General features: G+C 38.8%; 1 protein-coding gene across 9 annotated transcripts in view; it reads left to right on the top strand.

Moving 5' to 3' along the window:
- The first annotated feature begins 2,467 nt into the window (after positions 1-2,467).
- The window catches only part of phactr4a (phosphatase and actin regulator 4a), a 32,816-nt gene continuing 18,383 nt past the window's right edge, over positions 2,468-16,900 (top strand). For 4 of the 9 annotated variants that reach the window (XM_084919286.1, XM_084919285.1, XM_084919283.1 and 1 more), the window contains exon 1: positions 12,455-13,217. In XM_084919286.1, the coding sequence (XP_084775412.1) occupies positions 13,160-13,217 (58 nt within the window). In that variant the 5' untranslated portion in view covers positions 12,455-13,159. Of the gene's footprint in view, positions 2,852-3,673; positions 3,741-7,345; positions 7,458-10,689; positions 10,732-12,453; positions 13,218-16,900 lie in introns of those variants that run through there. The other 5 variants (XM_084919284.1, XM_084919279.1, XM_084919278.1 and 2 more) reach the window with 3 other exon arrangements.

Genomic DNA, 16,900 nt, shown 5'->3' with positions numbered 1-16,900 from the left:
CACATCATCATTTACATGTTCACACTATTGCTTACCCGCACACATCACATATGGATGGACCTTAACTGACCTCCACCACTCTTACTTTACAGGTAACACTCCCTCTCTCTCAAACTCAGGGTCTTGGCTCACTACACACCAGGGAGGAAAATCTGGGCATCTATGCACACAGGAAACACAGTCAGAATCAAGAGATGTCAGAGTCAGCGCAAAACACACAGGAAAGCAAGTGCCAAGGTTTAACCCAGTAGTTTAACAACCCAGTGAAGAATGAGCCTGCTTCATGGGATAATCAAGAACAGGTAGTTGACTGTCACAGGTGTGTTTGGCCAGAGGACGCAACCCACGATAAGTCCCATCCATGAACACAAACCCCAACAAATGGGCACAGAAAGAGAAAGAGGAGAAAGAGAAAACCAAGGGAGAGAGACAGAAAGAAAACAAACCTGGAGCAGACAGCCTGGGAGCACCGTGGGACCATGACAGTCAACAAGCCAAAAAATGCTGTTTTGATAAATGAAATAAAAATATGTTGTTAAACAATCAAAAAGACTTCTTCTGATTGTGGAGTTTTTTTAATGCACTTTTTCAAATGAAATATGCATGATATTGATGTGCAGATTTGGTTCCTAAAAGATCAAAGGGCAGAGTCTATTCTATTCATCATTTTACTGAATAATGTGTGTCTTATGAGAATTATAGATCAGCTGAAGGCTTTTCAGGGAGCTTTTAGAACAACCTGATAGTACTGAATTATAATAATACAGCCTAGAAGTTTGTTTTTTATTTTATTTTATTTTTTTCAAAAAAAATGTAAAAAGTAATACTAAAAAGTTAAAGATAGTTTTTTGTTGGATTTTTTTTTTTTTTTTTTTTTTTTTTTAGCATTGGTGGTCATCCAGACCTTTATGTCTTTAACTTAAGTGCAACTAATTGGTGGTTGTGATCTGGCTTCATAGAAAAATAAAGCTGGGTATGATCTGCAAACCAATAAAAATGTATGATGTGCCTTCCTATAATATTGCCAAAGGGAAGTATGTATAATGTCAATAGAATGGGTCCCAGCACAGAACCCTGTGAAACTCCATAATTAATTTTAGTGTGTAAAGTAGACTCCCCATTTGCATGAATATATTGGTAGATAGATTAAAAGATATGATTCAAACCACTGCAGCACAGTACCTTTAATGCCTGTGGTGCATTCTAACCTCTACAGTAAAAGTTGTTCAATGAAAATTTGATCTTTTCTTCATCTGTATTGTATCAAAGCAACTGGAAAAATTGCTAGTATTGAAAAATGTGCAATCTTAACTTACTGTACGTGGCACAGAAGTTAAGTGATTCCCAAAGTAATCAGTAATATACATGTTGTTACAGCAAAATTATCATTAGATAGTTGTAAATGTACATTTCTTTTTTTCTTTTGTTTTCAAGGAGCCAAACTGTTTTTAAGTGGTCTTGAGCAATAGATATAAAGGCTTTCAAAAAGCCTTTCACAGATTTTCTTTGGACACTGGATGCTCTTTCACTCATTATAAGTTTAGTCCTTTTACTCATTTTCATTTCATTGTTGTGTCTATACATTTATGTTTGCACATGTTTCAGTAGATTGATGCACCCATTTCCCATTGTCTTGACAGAATGCAAAGAAATGAGGTGTAGCTCAAGACTTTTCCACAACACTGCATAACTTACCTTCCCCTTGTTGTTCTCCCAGAGACACTGCTAGCTTACCACTGCTAGCTTCAGCCCTTGCTTGTAGTAGGTACCCAGTGCCTGTCTGTTTTTCAGCAGTTTCAGTCAGATTAATACCAGGTGACTCGGTAAAGGAGTAGCTGGGCCATGCTGTATATCAATAATCACGACTTAACCTTCTTACATTTTTTTTAACTAAACCCACTTGCTAATCTAAGCAGACCAGCCAACTCTGGTATGTCTCTCATAAGAGTTGTGCTTTTTTTGAGTATTATTATCTTCTTTAATACTTGTTGGGTGCCTCTTCACTTCTCAATCAACTCTGAGCCACGTGTGGACATTATGATTAACCTAATGTTAAAACAACATATGAAATATTCTGATATAGAAGGTAAATAAATATATAGTGGCCAGGTGTGCAAATACTTTTGATCCCAGGTATTTAAAGGGTGTCCAGAAAATATAACATATGCTTAATTTTCAGTTTCACCAACTTCAATAATTCACAGGCAAGTATTTAAGGATTTTAAAATTACGCATATTCAAGGCAGTTATATAAATAAAAAATACAGTTATTCTTGTATTGTATTATTTAATCTTTAATTATTAGAAAAAATATATTTATGTTTTCTTATCTATGGGGTTATTTTGTAGTGAAAGCGTTTCAGTTCCTAAACCTGAACCACACTTTTTCAACTTTCTCCACAAAACTGACCAAACCAGCCCCGAAAAATCACGTGGTTTCTGAGGTTTGCGTCTGGCTTTTTTTTTCTCTCTGTGGGGGAGCGATCACCCTTTGAAGAATTGCGCATGCGCGACAGTATTTAATCTCCCTTGCGAGTTAACGTTTAACACCTTTTGGCAGCAAAGTCTTAGCAAAGAACTTTCAAAAGTATTATTCGGCATATCTTAGCACTTGGAGTTAAATTCAGGCGATGCTTTCGTGCCACATGTGTTCTGGAGCGAAAATTAGTTTTGGGGCTCGGGTTGGTTGCAAAGGTATTTACTGGAGCTAGTTCCGCCTTGCTCTCTCCCCTGTGATGGACAACAGCGACAAGTGTCAACAGTAAGAAGGGTTCAATCAAACAGAACAAAAACGCAAAAATCACCCGCCTTTTGGATAAATACCACCTGGGCTGACCGAGTACGGGAAAAGGTGAGTCACCGTTGTACAACACATTGTATCAGTCTTTATGAGCTTGAGCAGCAACTGTAAGCTAATTTACATTAGCTAGCAAAGCTAATGCTACAGTAGGAGGACAGTAACCACCTGTTGCTGGCTCTTACTTAACTTTAGTTAGCAGCAGCCAGGGATTAGCTTTTGTACAGGTGCTGCTGTGATACGTTTCTGTTTCATGGGAACATACCCAACTTTTGGTTGCTCAGGGTGGAAAGAGAAAATGCAATAGAAGACAGAAAACAACGTAAAGGAATGTGTATCGAAATAGTTTCACAGGACCTTTCCCCCAATTAGCTTCTGTTATGTAGTTTCCTGTACCTGCCTGGCCTTTACTGTACACGTAACGTTGGCTAGGGCGATGACAAATAGCTGAAAATAACCTTCTAATAGTTTCTTTCAATGCTCCTTACATGTCGTTCTCAGTACAGGCAGCCACTACTACGCAATTAGCATAACCTGTGTTTTTGTATTTTTTTGCCTTACTTTTGAATAACTTAAAAGAGAGCTTAAGAAAGAAGATTAAGAGTTCTGAGTTATTATATCGCATTATACTAATGTCCAAGTGGGCCCTGTTGGTCTAGGCTATTTGATTTCCAGAGAAGTATTTATTCTCTGCATTCCATTCACATGTCGGTCTACATGTCTTGACAGGCACTCGGTGCCTTTAGACCTGTTTGAAAACAGTAATACGCCCTGTAGGAGTCACAGTTTGTTTTTGTGCTAGATAGGCAGCTGTGCATTGTCCTGTTGTTGGGATATGCATTCAGATGGATGTTGTGGTTTTTTGCATTTGACCAGGACCACAGGACCACACTCACTGAACAAGCATACGAGAAAAATTCCATGAAAGTCAGACTACCTAAAGGTATGTAACACTATGAAGTGACGTTGAGAGACTTTATAGGATAGGACTTTTTGAAGGTACATATTTTTCAAATGGTGGGAAAAGGGATAACCACCTAATTGTTTGCCATGATTGATCTTTTAGCAGATAATCAGCTATCAGTTTTGTCACAGTTGAATTTGTCACTAAATTTTAGAAGTTGGCTTTATAGAACTGTAATCCCTTTTTAATTTTGCCCTCTCCCCACCTTCTTGTAATTAATGCAGAGCAAGAAAAAGCTAGAGAATATATATATGAAAATATATATAAAAAATGCTTTAAATTATTTTTTTTTCTCATGCTGTGAGAGATATTGTCGAGCCTTAAAAAATTGCATGCAAGTGTAAAACAGGCTAGTTTTGTAAACAGTTGCACATAAGGGTTAGTGGGATATAAATAGCTCAAAGAATCTGATTATTTTAATGTTGTGGAGTTGTGGGACTTAAATTCGAATGCATGTGGCACCATGAGCTGATGAAAGTGTTTCACTGAGAGCTACGCAGTTACTCATAGCTTCATTTAGTGATTGCCAGGCCTGCACAATAAAGGTAGCACAATGGCTGATTGTGCGCCTCTCAGCTCTGCACAACCCTGACCCTTTTTCCATGAGCTGAGAGTGAGCTAATTGGGAGCTTACAGTGAACAAACACGATTGTGTGAGGGGGAAAAATAAAACTTTACGAACTGCCAGTGCAGTACAACCACAGCATTTCAGCTAAAGATTGACTTTTCGAAGGAATCACACATTACTAAAAGTGCTAACAAAAACATGAAATGACATTTAAAGGAAATAATTCAAAAAACATCTTTCATTATGCAATGGTTTGCAAGTTTTTAACACAATCTGCCATCATTAAACATTGCTTTGGTTCCATTAAAACAGAGTCAGGTCGACATTTAACAAAGTATGTTGACAGCTTGAAGTGCTAACTTTATTTTTAAGGAAAATTCTTGGACTTGGTTTAAATTCATGAGAGTAATCACTGTGGATTGGGTGTGTGGAGCTGTGAGAGTCTCATGATGTGCATTTTATGAAAAGTGACAACCAAATTAGATACAAGTCCAAGTGGCTCAAGGAGTAATCTTTTTTTTGTTGAAGAAGGATAATTGACACATTGAAAAAAGGCCATGCTCTTGCCTAAAACACATTTAAAAAAAGAAAAAGAAAAAGCCAAAAGTGGAGATTTTTGCTGAATTTGAGATAATTTCAGGTGTTTGGAGATTAAAAACTACAGTAAACAAGAGGACAATAATATTTTGTTACGATACATTTGATATGATATATTTCAATGGTTCCTCCAAAGTATAAACACAATCCTTCCAGAATCAAACTTTTCCACTCAGCAACCATCTTTGTGAGGCCTTCAGGTCAGTTTTTTCTGCAGTTATTTTGAAGCTTGTTTCCAAAGAAATTTTCAAATGGGTCTGGCCGGCATGTCTTTGGAGGATGCTTGAAACGTCTGTTATGAAGGAAAAGTCCTTCAAAATTTATGACTAATTGGCACAAAGAAGCTCCATACAATTACTTGTGTAGTCACATCTGATGGAAAACTGTGAAAGTTTTACAAATTTGCTCCAAAATAAATATGTTTAAAAACAAACAAACAAACAAACTCAAGAACCTTAAAGTTACATTTTTGCTTCACATGGATTTTTTTTGTATAATTACGTTTTCATTGGCAACTGGCATTAGCAAAATGTCTGTGTTGCTAAATAAATGCCATGCTAATGGATTGATACCGCAAATAAAAAGTACACTTACTTTTCTACTTAAACTTTATTATTTATAAGTAAATTATGTACTCTTAGGATCTATTAACAGAATGTAATATTTGGGCTAAATATTGTTGAAGTATTTAACAATCTGCATATTTTTCTTTTCCTTAGTTGTACTGCCACTTTTTGTTAGTTGTAATGTTTCCACAGAGTATCAGTGAAGTATGGCTTTAAAATAAACTCCTTTCAGGTTTTGTTCCACAAATGTTTCTGTTCTCAGGTAAAAATAATTGTTAGCCTTAATTAACATGTTATCATTACCTGGAGAGGCCCGAGCCATGTCGCCACGTCACAGCTCTGGTTTTGGTCACATGTTGTTTTGTTATTTCTGCTCTCTTTACTTTATCCTTGATTAAAATGTTTTAAAAAAAATTCATATCGCACTTGAGATTAGGTAGCTCTAGCATACCACTTAACACTAACTATCTTGGTAAGGGCTGTACAAATTATCTAAATTAACTTCACTGGTCACTGGAATATAAAACTGCATATACAGAATCACCAGTAAAAATGTTTTTCAATGAAACCTGATTTTAAAGTCCGCTGACTTTTCCACAAAAATAGTTTCAAAATGCTTTTTTTCTCCCCCTGAAAGTCATGCGACTATAATACTTGCTTTTGTGGCATTATCCCCCAGATTTAAATACAAGATTTTTTGAATACCATGTTTCAGAAAAAATCTGCTTTTCACGGGAATGTGAGGACATAACTTTGTTCCTATTACCAGACCTGAAAATCTAGCTGCTGTTTAAGTTGAGTGATGTGGGTTTAAGTCACAGAGGTAACATGGAAGCACTAACTGAAAACCAAGGTAAATCAGAGGCTGGGCTATCACCTATTCAACCTTTGGTTGTTCTGTAAAGCAGTGACAGGATTGTGTGCGTGTGTTTGCACATGTTCACGTGGTGTCCCAAGGCCTCAGTCCACTGGCTCAGCTGTTCTGGTTTTCACACTGTTGTACATGCACATAAACCGGTGCACATTAACTCACCTCTGTGTTTGCTGTGCTGCCAGCCGGCACCAGTGCTCGGAGGATATTTGAGAGCAGAATTGGGTTGGTATGGTGCTGAACTTGATCTAGTGAATTATTTGTGAGTGTAACTGTATCAATTTCTTTCTTTACCCATCAGTTGGAAATAAGCCTTTATCTATTTATTATTGCTTATCAGGAAGAAAGTAATAAAACTATGCATCGGTATTGGGTCAGATTGAACAGATTTATTAGTAATTATAAAAATATTATCATTAGGCATGCAGGACCTATTTTTACATGCCATTTGCACACATTCTTACTATTAACAGTGTGCATCTATTTATATAGTGGATGTCAGTGTTTTGAGTTGGTGCACTGTTGTGGATGTTGGGCATTTTGGGGAATACCTGGGAGTTACATGTTTAAGTAAACATATGCTTAAGAGAAGTGGAATAGCTGAAGTGAAGTACAGCACAGCTACAGCTGTTGAGCATGTAGGCCAAGACTTGTCAAACCAGTTGGACTGAACCAAAATGGTTGAGGCAGAGGGGTTGGACAGTTGCTGAACTCAAACTCAAAGTTCAAAAGCGGAGTTGGTGCTCTTGTTTCAGTGTGAGGTAATGAATGTTTTATCGTAAATTAGCAACTTGTGTTTTCCTTTTTTCATCAGTGGTGTTTGGGGGGGGGGGGGATCTCTGCTACAGTCCAAGGAAATGGCACAAACTAAAACTGTAACTCATAAACGGCTTACTCAGCAGGTTTTCAAAGCAGCTCATCTACAAGGAAGTTCACTTTTTGTGCCTTGCCTTATGCTCCTGAATGTTTGTATACTTGACAGGATCATTTTGCTGCTGAGGTTTTCCCCATTGGAACCAGAAGTCAGAGGAAAAACTTCAAGGTCGCTGTTTCTGGGGGAGCATTTTATTTATAATCAATGACCTTCAGTCAAAGTAAGTTGACTCATAATGGCATTTTAAAATACAAATCTCATACAGATAACAATTATTGGCTTATTGTACATTTTCTTCATCATGACTGCAGCTGAATTCACATAGAACATCCTGTGCTTCATCAAAAGAAAAGTAAAGAAAAGGTCTAATTCTCGCCTACCTACACTCACTCTTTTATTTTGTAATGTACACATTGTTCAGTCACACGGGCGGGGTTATACCAGTTTGTTCGCAGGAGACTTTTGACATTCCAAAGTGCAGCATGATACTGCTGTTAGGACCCACCTCTGTTGATGTCACCGTGTAGCCGCACCCACTGTTTCTGACCAACTGGCAAGCGGGGCAATGCTGTGAATAGCTCCTGTGATGCTGCCTGGGAGAGAAAACACACACTGTCAGTTTGTCAATGTCAGCTGCTTGTTTGACCTTGTCATCTGGAACTTAACTATGATCTGTCACCAATCCACCCAGCTGCTTGGTCTTAAAGCAACATGACATTAAGAACAGTGATTTGCTAGCCTGGTGACGACGATGTTGCCATTAGTCCCTTGAAAGCAGTTTAATTACTTTTTGATTTTGAACTATGATGTGTCAGCCATGTTTGAACATTAACAAGAAATGTCAAAAAAACGAAAGTTGTTTTTTTTTTTTTAAGACTTAGTGTGAGTGTGAGTCTGAACAATAATCCTATAACATTTAGTTGGCTGTTTGATAGTTTGGTGTTAATGAAATTTAAGTAGAGCTTGTTCACATTTTTTGCACAGATACGTTTTTGTGGTAACTCATACGGGGTTTATTTAAACCTCCGGAAGATTTTCGTGAAAATGCATATTGGCATAACATGCTTCACCCGACAGGCCAGCTTAACAAGTGAACTGTATATAGGTCTATATATAGGCATAGTTTTCGTCAACATCCCTTTTTTTTCTGAAGAAAACAAGACTGTGACTAAATAAATTCTAGTGAAACAAGCTCCAATTGGATTTAAGTTGTGTAGAGAGGCGGGCCAGGTTTGGAAGTGAGCCAATCAGAATTAATCTCCTTGTGCAGCAAGGTTAGGCTTACAATTTGACGTGTCTGTGACAAAAACAGGATGGGAGGGGGGAGAAGCTCCCATGCTCTCTGTTTTCATAAGAAAACAGGAAGAGAAGAGTGGACATGATATCAAGGAAAATAAGACACTTTATAAGCCATGTGGCACAACTTTTACCGGTAAAAACACGACAAACACTTTATATTTTACTCAACTGTGATAATGTTATGATTTTTAGCCAAATTAAAACAGGGCTCAATCTAAAAGGGTTACAATGCCTAAAATAGGACTAACACAAAATGACGTTTTAGTCAAAAGACTGCAACTAAAACAAAATCAAAATTTGCTGTCAGAACAAACACTGATACGGATTAACTACACACTTAGCTTTCGGCTACATTTAGCAAGCTATGTTTATTCTGATTTATTTTGTAGCTATTATAGAGAGCATTAAAAATATATTCAGCTTTTTAAACTTTATTTAAATTTAAAATATATTTATTTTTTAGAACTTATTCAGCTGTTTTCTTTTACAGAATTTTAGTTGTTGTATTTCATTAGGGTCTTTCAGGTTGGAGTAGTTCAGTTTGCCACTTTTATTAAGCTATTTAGTTTTTTGTGAGTTACTGTGTTTAGCTGCTGTTGTATTTCTGTAGGAATTTCATATCTGCCTTTTGGGATAAATAAGGAGCACAAGTGCATTTTATTGTTTGGAATTGTAGTTGGACGGTGTAGAAAAATAAATAGCTTGCTGGGACCACAAATGAACAGACTTTGGTAGAATGTAAAGAAATGACAACAAATGTTGGGACACCTGTTTGTATTTTGTATGACTGTTAAAAAAAAAAAAAAAAAGACCAAAAAACATGGCACGAGATATCAGAATATTCCATTTTTAAATCACCAAGTATCAGTATTATGATCGGTCTTACAAATCTCACATTGGTCAGGCTGTATAAATTTGCTCCTATTATGGCAGTATGCTGTAGTGCCATGACAGCTGCGATGATGTCGTTAGTTTTTCAGACTATATTCACAGCTCAAGTGTTATTGCAGTAATCTTATACCTTATGTAACTTTCAGTTGGCACTTCATCAGCTTCCTCTTAAACAGAGAACGATTTATAAATGCTTGTATGCTTTCAGCTCTATGGTTGGATTGTCTCAGGTGGTCCTCATGATTGAAAATGTTAGTGATTGTTTTTATTACACCCTTTGTTTTACATGTAAAACTTTGAAGTTATATGGCATCAGTTGCATTGCATTTTGAAAACTGCCCCCAGTATGCCTTCTTAAATTATACTTGAGATTATGAACTCATTCAGTGTCTCACTCTGTCACACAGTAACAGTTTTTGCTTGGTTATCTCAAAGTGCTTATGTGAAGTAAAGAATTCCAGATAACTTCTCAGCAACGGAGAAAGAAAAGTATTTTATGTCAAAGACTATTTAATGAGCATTTTAATTTTTAATATTTGTGCCTTAGTTCCTGGGAGAGTGTGCACTCCCTTTCTCTGCAACACTACAACTGCCTGATACTCTCTTAATGGTGACTTTTTTGTGCCTTTTAGGCTTTTAGAATTGATCTTAAGTCAGTGTTTGAGTTAATTAATGCCCTATGTTGTCTTGGCTAAAAGGAGAGCTTTTGTTTAGCTTCAGTGTTCACCCCATTAGCTGCAGAGAACATCTAATCCAGGGGTAGGCAACTCCAGCCCTCGAGTGCCGGTGTCCTGCCGGTTTTAGATGTGTCCTTGATCCAACACAGCCGACTCAAATGGCTAAATTACCTCCTCAACATGTCTTGAAGTTCTCCAGAGGCCTGGGAATGAACTAATGATTTGATTCAGGTGTGTTGACACAGGGTGATGGCCTGGAGTTGCCTACCCCTGACCTAATCTATACGAGCAAACAGAGTAATGTGGAGGTTTCACTGACTGCTCTCACCTTGGTGTCCCCCCCCCCCCCCTAAACAATGGTTTTATTTGTTTTGGGGATTGATTGATATTTCAACAAATAGGATATTGTTTCATTTTAGTTTTTTTTCCTGAATCTCTTAAAACTTTTTAAACAAGAAATAAAAGTTATAAAGTCTAACATATTTTTAATGTTTGTGAAAGAAGTAAATGGAACATCTTATAACAAATAAATCTGTTATACTTGTTTAAAATGAATATTAAATGCTTAATACTTATTTGTTTCAGGAGCTGCTGACTGCTGAGTTTGCACAGTGATGGAAAATCATGGTAAGAAAACCAAATTTTATGTTACGATTAAATATTTTATTTGTTTGACTAGATTAATTTGTGTGGAAAAGGTTTACAACAAACACAAAGAGAAGCTTCTGTAGTTTAACAGAAATGCCTTCTGATAATATGAGGATGCCCATATAGGGACTGTCCTTGTGACGCATAGCTCCATTTATCAGTACAGCTATCTGATTGGCTCATACCCAGAAGACACACCCGTAGGTGAGTCGAGCTGCTGGTTTCACTCACTGCAGTGTGGCCTTGTGTCTATTTTCACTACTGATCGTTTCACCCTGTAGACGTCTTAGTATCACCATCCAATTCATTTAGCCCCAAGGATCTTTTGTTCTAGACTGAATTGTTATTCATCTGTGAAAACATAGCTGGGATGGCTGTGCAGTCTGAATATAGTTGTGAGTAAACTTTTTTTGTCTATCACGTTGATGGTAAACGCTGTTTACCTTCCTTCAAACAAGAATGTGTTTTCTGTACTTTCAGTATATCTTGTGTTTAAGTTTTAGAACATTTGTGGCCATATTCTAAGAAGTAATCTCATATTACTTTAATTCATTGAAGTGCCACAATAGGGCAGAGCATAGCTGTATGTATGGCCCAGATAACTGGGCCATGGTGGAGAAGATTAAGGAAGCTCGATCTACTCATCCCTGCCTGGCACTGTGGCCAAGCAGTAAAAATAAACTGCACTTCCTCCTCAGGTCTGCTCTGAAAGTGATGCTATTGAGAAACTGACAGGCTCACATGTTTTTATGTTTCGATCTGCAGAGCTCTTTCATCATGATGAATCATTCTACATGTTTGTGTTTTGGGGTTGTCATTGTGACAGCAGTGTGGGTTTTTTTTTTTTTTTTTTTTTTTTTTTGAGTCATTGAGTTAATATTTTCTCAATTTTCAAGCTGCTTGAAAACCCAAAGTGCTTGTCTCCATCTGCCACTGTGCTTCTGAAAGAGTGGGAAGTATTTAAGTACCATGATAGTACTCTACAGTAATTGCCAAAGGTGTGATCATCCTGTTTGTTTTGTTAGGATTTCAAGGATTGTTGTCATAACTACTGTCCTTGTACCAATAAGCCCACTTGTGTTTGTGCATTCCACGCATTCCTGTGTCAGAGTTGTGTTGCTGCATTTTGACTGTAGAGGGAGCTACCGTGTGGGCCACATTTTGAAGTCAGCTTCTTTTGAAGTTTTTATGTCCTTAAAACATACGGATTGTTCTCTCGCTCCTCTTCACTTTAAATATTTCTTGAAAAACCTCAGGTTTAAGCTTGCTATATACAGTACAATGGAAGTAGCATGCTATTATTCCAGTGCTGTTTTAACTTTTCCTATCTCCCTATCCTCAATCCTTTAACATTATGTTTGGGTTTTTAAAATCATGAACATGTTGTTACAGTAGACTCCTCTGTTCTTTGAGTAGACTTCGAACGACTTCTGCCAACTAAACTGTTTCTGAGTCACAGTAGAAAAAGTGAACATGCTTTTTTGTAATGTTTATCTGTCGGCTTGAAAGAGGGAACTCTACTAACTCTCACACAATGTGTAGTTCAGTCATGCTTCCCCATCTGGCACTTATGAGGATGGATGTGAGAGTAATGTCCTTAGACAGCATTTACTGGATTTTAATAAGAGGTGTAGCATATTAAGTAAGAAGCAAGTGCGAACTCTACACTGGGTTGTTCCCCCCCCCCCCCCCCCCCCCCCCCCCGTAACCAGCTTTGATTAATTTGAAACAAAAACATTTATACTAGGGAGCTATTGGTGTGAAGCGGAGTTTCACATCATTGCTTTAACGGACAATCCACAGGGAGTTACTGGACACCTGCACTGTGCCATTTCCTCTGCTCTGCCACTGAGCTCCACCTTGGCTCAGCTCACCTTCCACTTCTCAAGTTACCTCACCCTGCAGATCCCGCCCCCTTGCCCTTAAGGCAGTAATGTTTTGTCACTCTGTAAATTGGTAGAAGTGGGTGGTCCCATTGCGTTTGAAATCCCTCTATCCTTGATGTCTGATCTGGCCAAGCTTCGGAGATCTCCTGCTTTGAACTTTCCCTCAAAAAATCAGTTCTAAGGAATGAAAGGCACTCCAGACTGCTGGATTACCTTATTGGTGTACCTTATTTATGAAGTCAGTGCTCCAAGAAGGGAGGGACCAAAGAACTGAGTGAGTGTGTTTGTGTTTTAAAGTGAGAGAGAAGGAGGGAGGGAGGGTGTGAGAGAGAAATAACACACGCTGAAGGGAGGGCAAAGACTGTAGAGACTGAACGACGCAAGTGAGCAGTCAAGACAGTGTTGAGTTACAGGAGCTCTGTCTGTTTGGAGGAGAGCGAGGTGGCTTTAGGCTTACTTCTGCTGCCGCTGGCCTCAGGAGAGGCAGCGCCTGGCAGCCCAGGAGGGACAGAAGCCATAGCATGGGACACAGTGCTAGCAGCGAAACTGTGGCCCAGCAACAAGCCCAACACAACACGGGTGAGTCCAAGGCCAGACGCTCAGCACTTAACAGCTGTCATGAACATACCTTTGACTAGTTTTAAGTGAGGAACAAATCTGGCAGCCAGAGGATATCATGTTGGATAGAGTATACAGAAACAGGTGTCTTCAAAGCAGAGAGAAACTAAAAGGCAGCAGGCACAGACAGGTGTAGAAGTATGCATGCAGATGGAATGTGGCGATTGTGAAATGTGCAAGCCACACAAACCTCTCTCTGTCTGCACTCATCTCCGAGTGGAACCTTATCTGAAAACCGAGATTTGGGGGTACAAGGCACCAGCTGACTCCAGCTCGCCGCATGTTTTAACTCAAATGACTTGACTCCTCGAGCCTTCCTATAATTCACAAGTCTACAGGAAACCATAAGTCTCAGTGTCTTTGGTTAAGCAAATAGCAGATCAAACACTGAGAACTGGTTTTTGCTGTTAGTAGGAAAGTCTGCATCTGGACTCACACAATTCTTACTAACAATGCAGCTCATCTTTTTTTCTTTTTTTTTTAAATCGAGCATCTGTATACCACTGGAGTGTTTCCTTTCTTTTGAACAATATCTCAAAGCAGTGTGTCAGTCCTGGTCTGATGTGATGTGGTATTCTGCTGGATAGTTTCCCTTTAAACATTTTGTAACACTCGTTCCTCTGCAAAACAAGTAACACGAGAACATCTTCTTTGCTATATATTTGCTCTCCATTTTTGTCTCTGGTGTGCTGTTCTGTGGAGTTGCTATTAGTGTTTCATATGACTGGCATGACTCATATGGATAGCCTGACTAGAGGACTACAGGGTATTACCAGCTAGTTAGTATAGGTTTAAGGCTTTTATAACTCAGGTGACTGGGAAAAGCTTTACTGTTCATAGCTGGTTTATTAAAGCAAATCGGTAGCTTGGACAGATTCTGACTGCTCGCTCAGGGAGCATTAGTAGCATGCCATTTTTCCTCTTGACTGTGGCTCTCAGAGGTCACTGCCTTTAGGTCTTTGCTCACTCAGTGAGAAGCAGCCTTGTCCAATTGGTTTGCTGTAACACAAGGTCACCATGCCATATTTCTGACCACTTCAGTGATCTCCTAGTTTACTACCACCCTGCCCCTCCTATTGAACTCCAAGTGTCAGAAATAGCTGTGAGAGCAAGCGATGAGTGCAGAGAGCACATAGGATAGGATTCCACACATGCATCCAACAGCCTGGTCACAACATACTTATCGAAATATATCAAAAGAAACAAGAAATGTATTCACTTATATTTTCAATAATTTCAGCTGTGATGACTGTAATGACTGCTGTCTGACATTTTAACTTCAAATGTCTTGTTTTGTCTGACCAGCAGTCTGAATTCTGTTATTTAAGAAAGTCAAAAAGAAAATGGTCTAAAAGGAAAAAGAATATCAATATTATCCAGATTATCAGCTGGATGTTCCATATTGGTCCTGTTGAATAACTTGTGCAAATAAGATGACATAGTGATGTCATCAGCTAGTTTTTAGCTGCTGTGTCACAAAAAAAAAAAAAAAAGGATAATGGACACAATGAAGAATAAATAAAACTGCACTGGTATCGGCCAAATGAAATGGTTGCTGTCTTACTATGATGGTCAGTGGCCTGTATTTGTATGGCGCTTTATTACTCCCTAAGGACCCCAAAGCGCTTTACACAACCAGTCATCCACCCATTCACACACTGGTGATGGCAGCTACATTGTAGCCACAGCCACCCTGGGGCGCACTGACAAGAGACGAGGCTGCCGGACACTGGCGCCACCGGGCCCTCTGACCACCACCAGTAGGCAACGGGTGAAGTGTCTTGCCCAAGGACAGAACGACCGAGACTGTCCAAGCCGGGGCTTGAACCGGCAACCTTCCTATTACAAGGCGAACTCCCAACTCTTGATGTCCTTACATGCAACAAATGCAGAGCCACACGGTGTCACCAATGTGGCTTAAAGAATGTTTGTTAATATTACTGTACAACTTCATCTGAGTTGGCTCTGTGACGCGAAGTGTGAGAGGAAAATGCTTCTTGAAAAGGGGTCACAGGTGGAATGCTTTCCTGCCTTGTGATGGATGACACAGTGTAGTGTGGGAATATGTAGCATTGAATTAATGTTGCGATTGGTGACAAATTGCATGCATAGTTGTGTGTATATATCAATGTAGAAGTTACTGAGTATTCCAGTGATTAATCTAAAACTGGTAATGTCACTGATGCTGGAAATGAGCCACTTGAGTAATTGCTGTATATATGCACCATTTGCTGTCAACAAACATTGATCCATGATTTTGTCTTATGTAGTCTAATCACATAATGGAGAATTAATAGGCTGCTCTGTGAAAATGCAGATTTTAACTTGTATCAGAAATGTCAAACCTGTGATGGCCCTACTTTCAGACTGTTGGTTGGGACTGTTATTTGAGAAAATAAATGTCTATTTTGAATTTAAATTTGAATTGTGTCCCATGAATTGCCAGAAAACTTTCGAGCGTGTGCTCAGCCTGATGAGCTTTTTGATAGTCAAAAGCAGGGTAGATGGGACTGAGCATGGGAAGTAGGGCTGCACGATTTTGCATAAAATGAGAATCACGATATTTTTTTTTTTTTTTTTTGCTTAGAATTGAGATCACGATTCTCTCACGATTTTCTTTTCCAATATAAATATTAATTGCACTTATTAACTGCACATCAACTTCGTAACAGTTGAGACTGAACATAAAAACAATAAATAAACATAAAAACAACAAATGTCTCACATTTTGTCGTTGCCGCAAAATGTTGTACTGCTTGAAATTCCGTCTCCACCGTTGCTCGACGCTGCGTGTATAGAGCAGGTAATGCAACAATAGAAAAATAGTTGCGGGACGGCACTGTGTAGCGTTTGTCGAGGGTATTGATCATTTTCCTAAATCCCTCGTTTTGCACAGTGTTGATGGGAGCCATATCTTTGGTCAGGTGATAAGTGATAGCCTCCGTAATTTCTTTGTGCCTGCGTTCGACGGGTATGGGGAAGCGCTGTATAAGGTTCCCGTTATTGATGTTTGAGTGGTTGACCGGGACGGATTTTCTCCTGTCACTTTCTCGTCATCCCTGACGTGCTCTCCGTTTTGTTTTGTTTTTTCCCTGCCAATTTTAGCAGCCAGCTTCTGTATCACGTGGTATGAGGCTCTGCCCTTGTCATTTGTTGAGCAGGAAGAGTGAGCGCTTGTTTTCATGCAGATTGCGTCCCGGATCAAAATGCGGTACAATCATCGTCGTTTTTCTTTCTTTCTTTTTTTTTTTTTTTTTTAAATCGTTGTCATTTGGAAATGAGATCGCACATAAGTATGAATTGAGATCGCGATTTTCTAACGATTAATCGTGCAGCCCTAATGGGAAGTACTTGGAACATTGAGTTGGGTTTCGTTTTATGAGTAAAAAGTACTGTAGTAGACCAAAATATGCTCACTCTTGACTCAAAGCCAAGAGATGAGATATGGAAATCTACTCAGTGTGTCCAACTATTGGCTCAAATTGTAGCTGCCCACGGCACACACACCATTGTTATTCTGATGGTCAAACAAGCAGCCAAAAAGGATGGTAGGACTCTTCCACAAAGAGTGCGCTCAAGTATTCACCTAGTGAGAATGAGGCCCTCTACAAGATACAGAATGACACAATAATTACTAATGCAAA

This window comes from Perissodus microlepis, chromosome 22 (genome assembly GCF_051167445.1).
Source record: "Perissodus microlepis isolate ML-2025 ecotype Zambia chromosome 22, ASM5116744v1, whole genome shotgun sequence".
Taxonomy (NCBI): domain Eukaryota; kingdom Metazoa; phylum Chordata; class Actinopteri; order Cichliformes; family Cichlidae; genus Perissodus; species Perissodus microlepis.
Note: the sequence above shows the minus strand (reverse complement) of the source record. Positions and strands in the feature narration are given on the sequence as shown.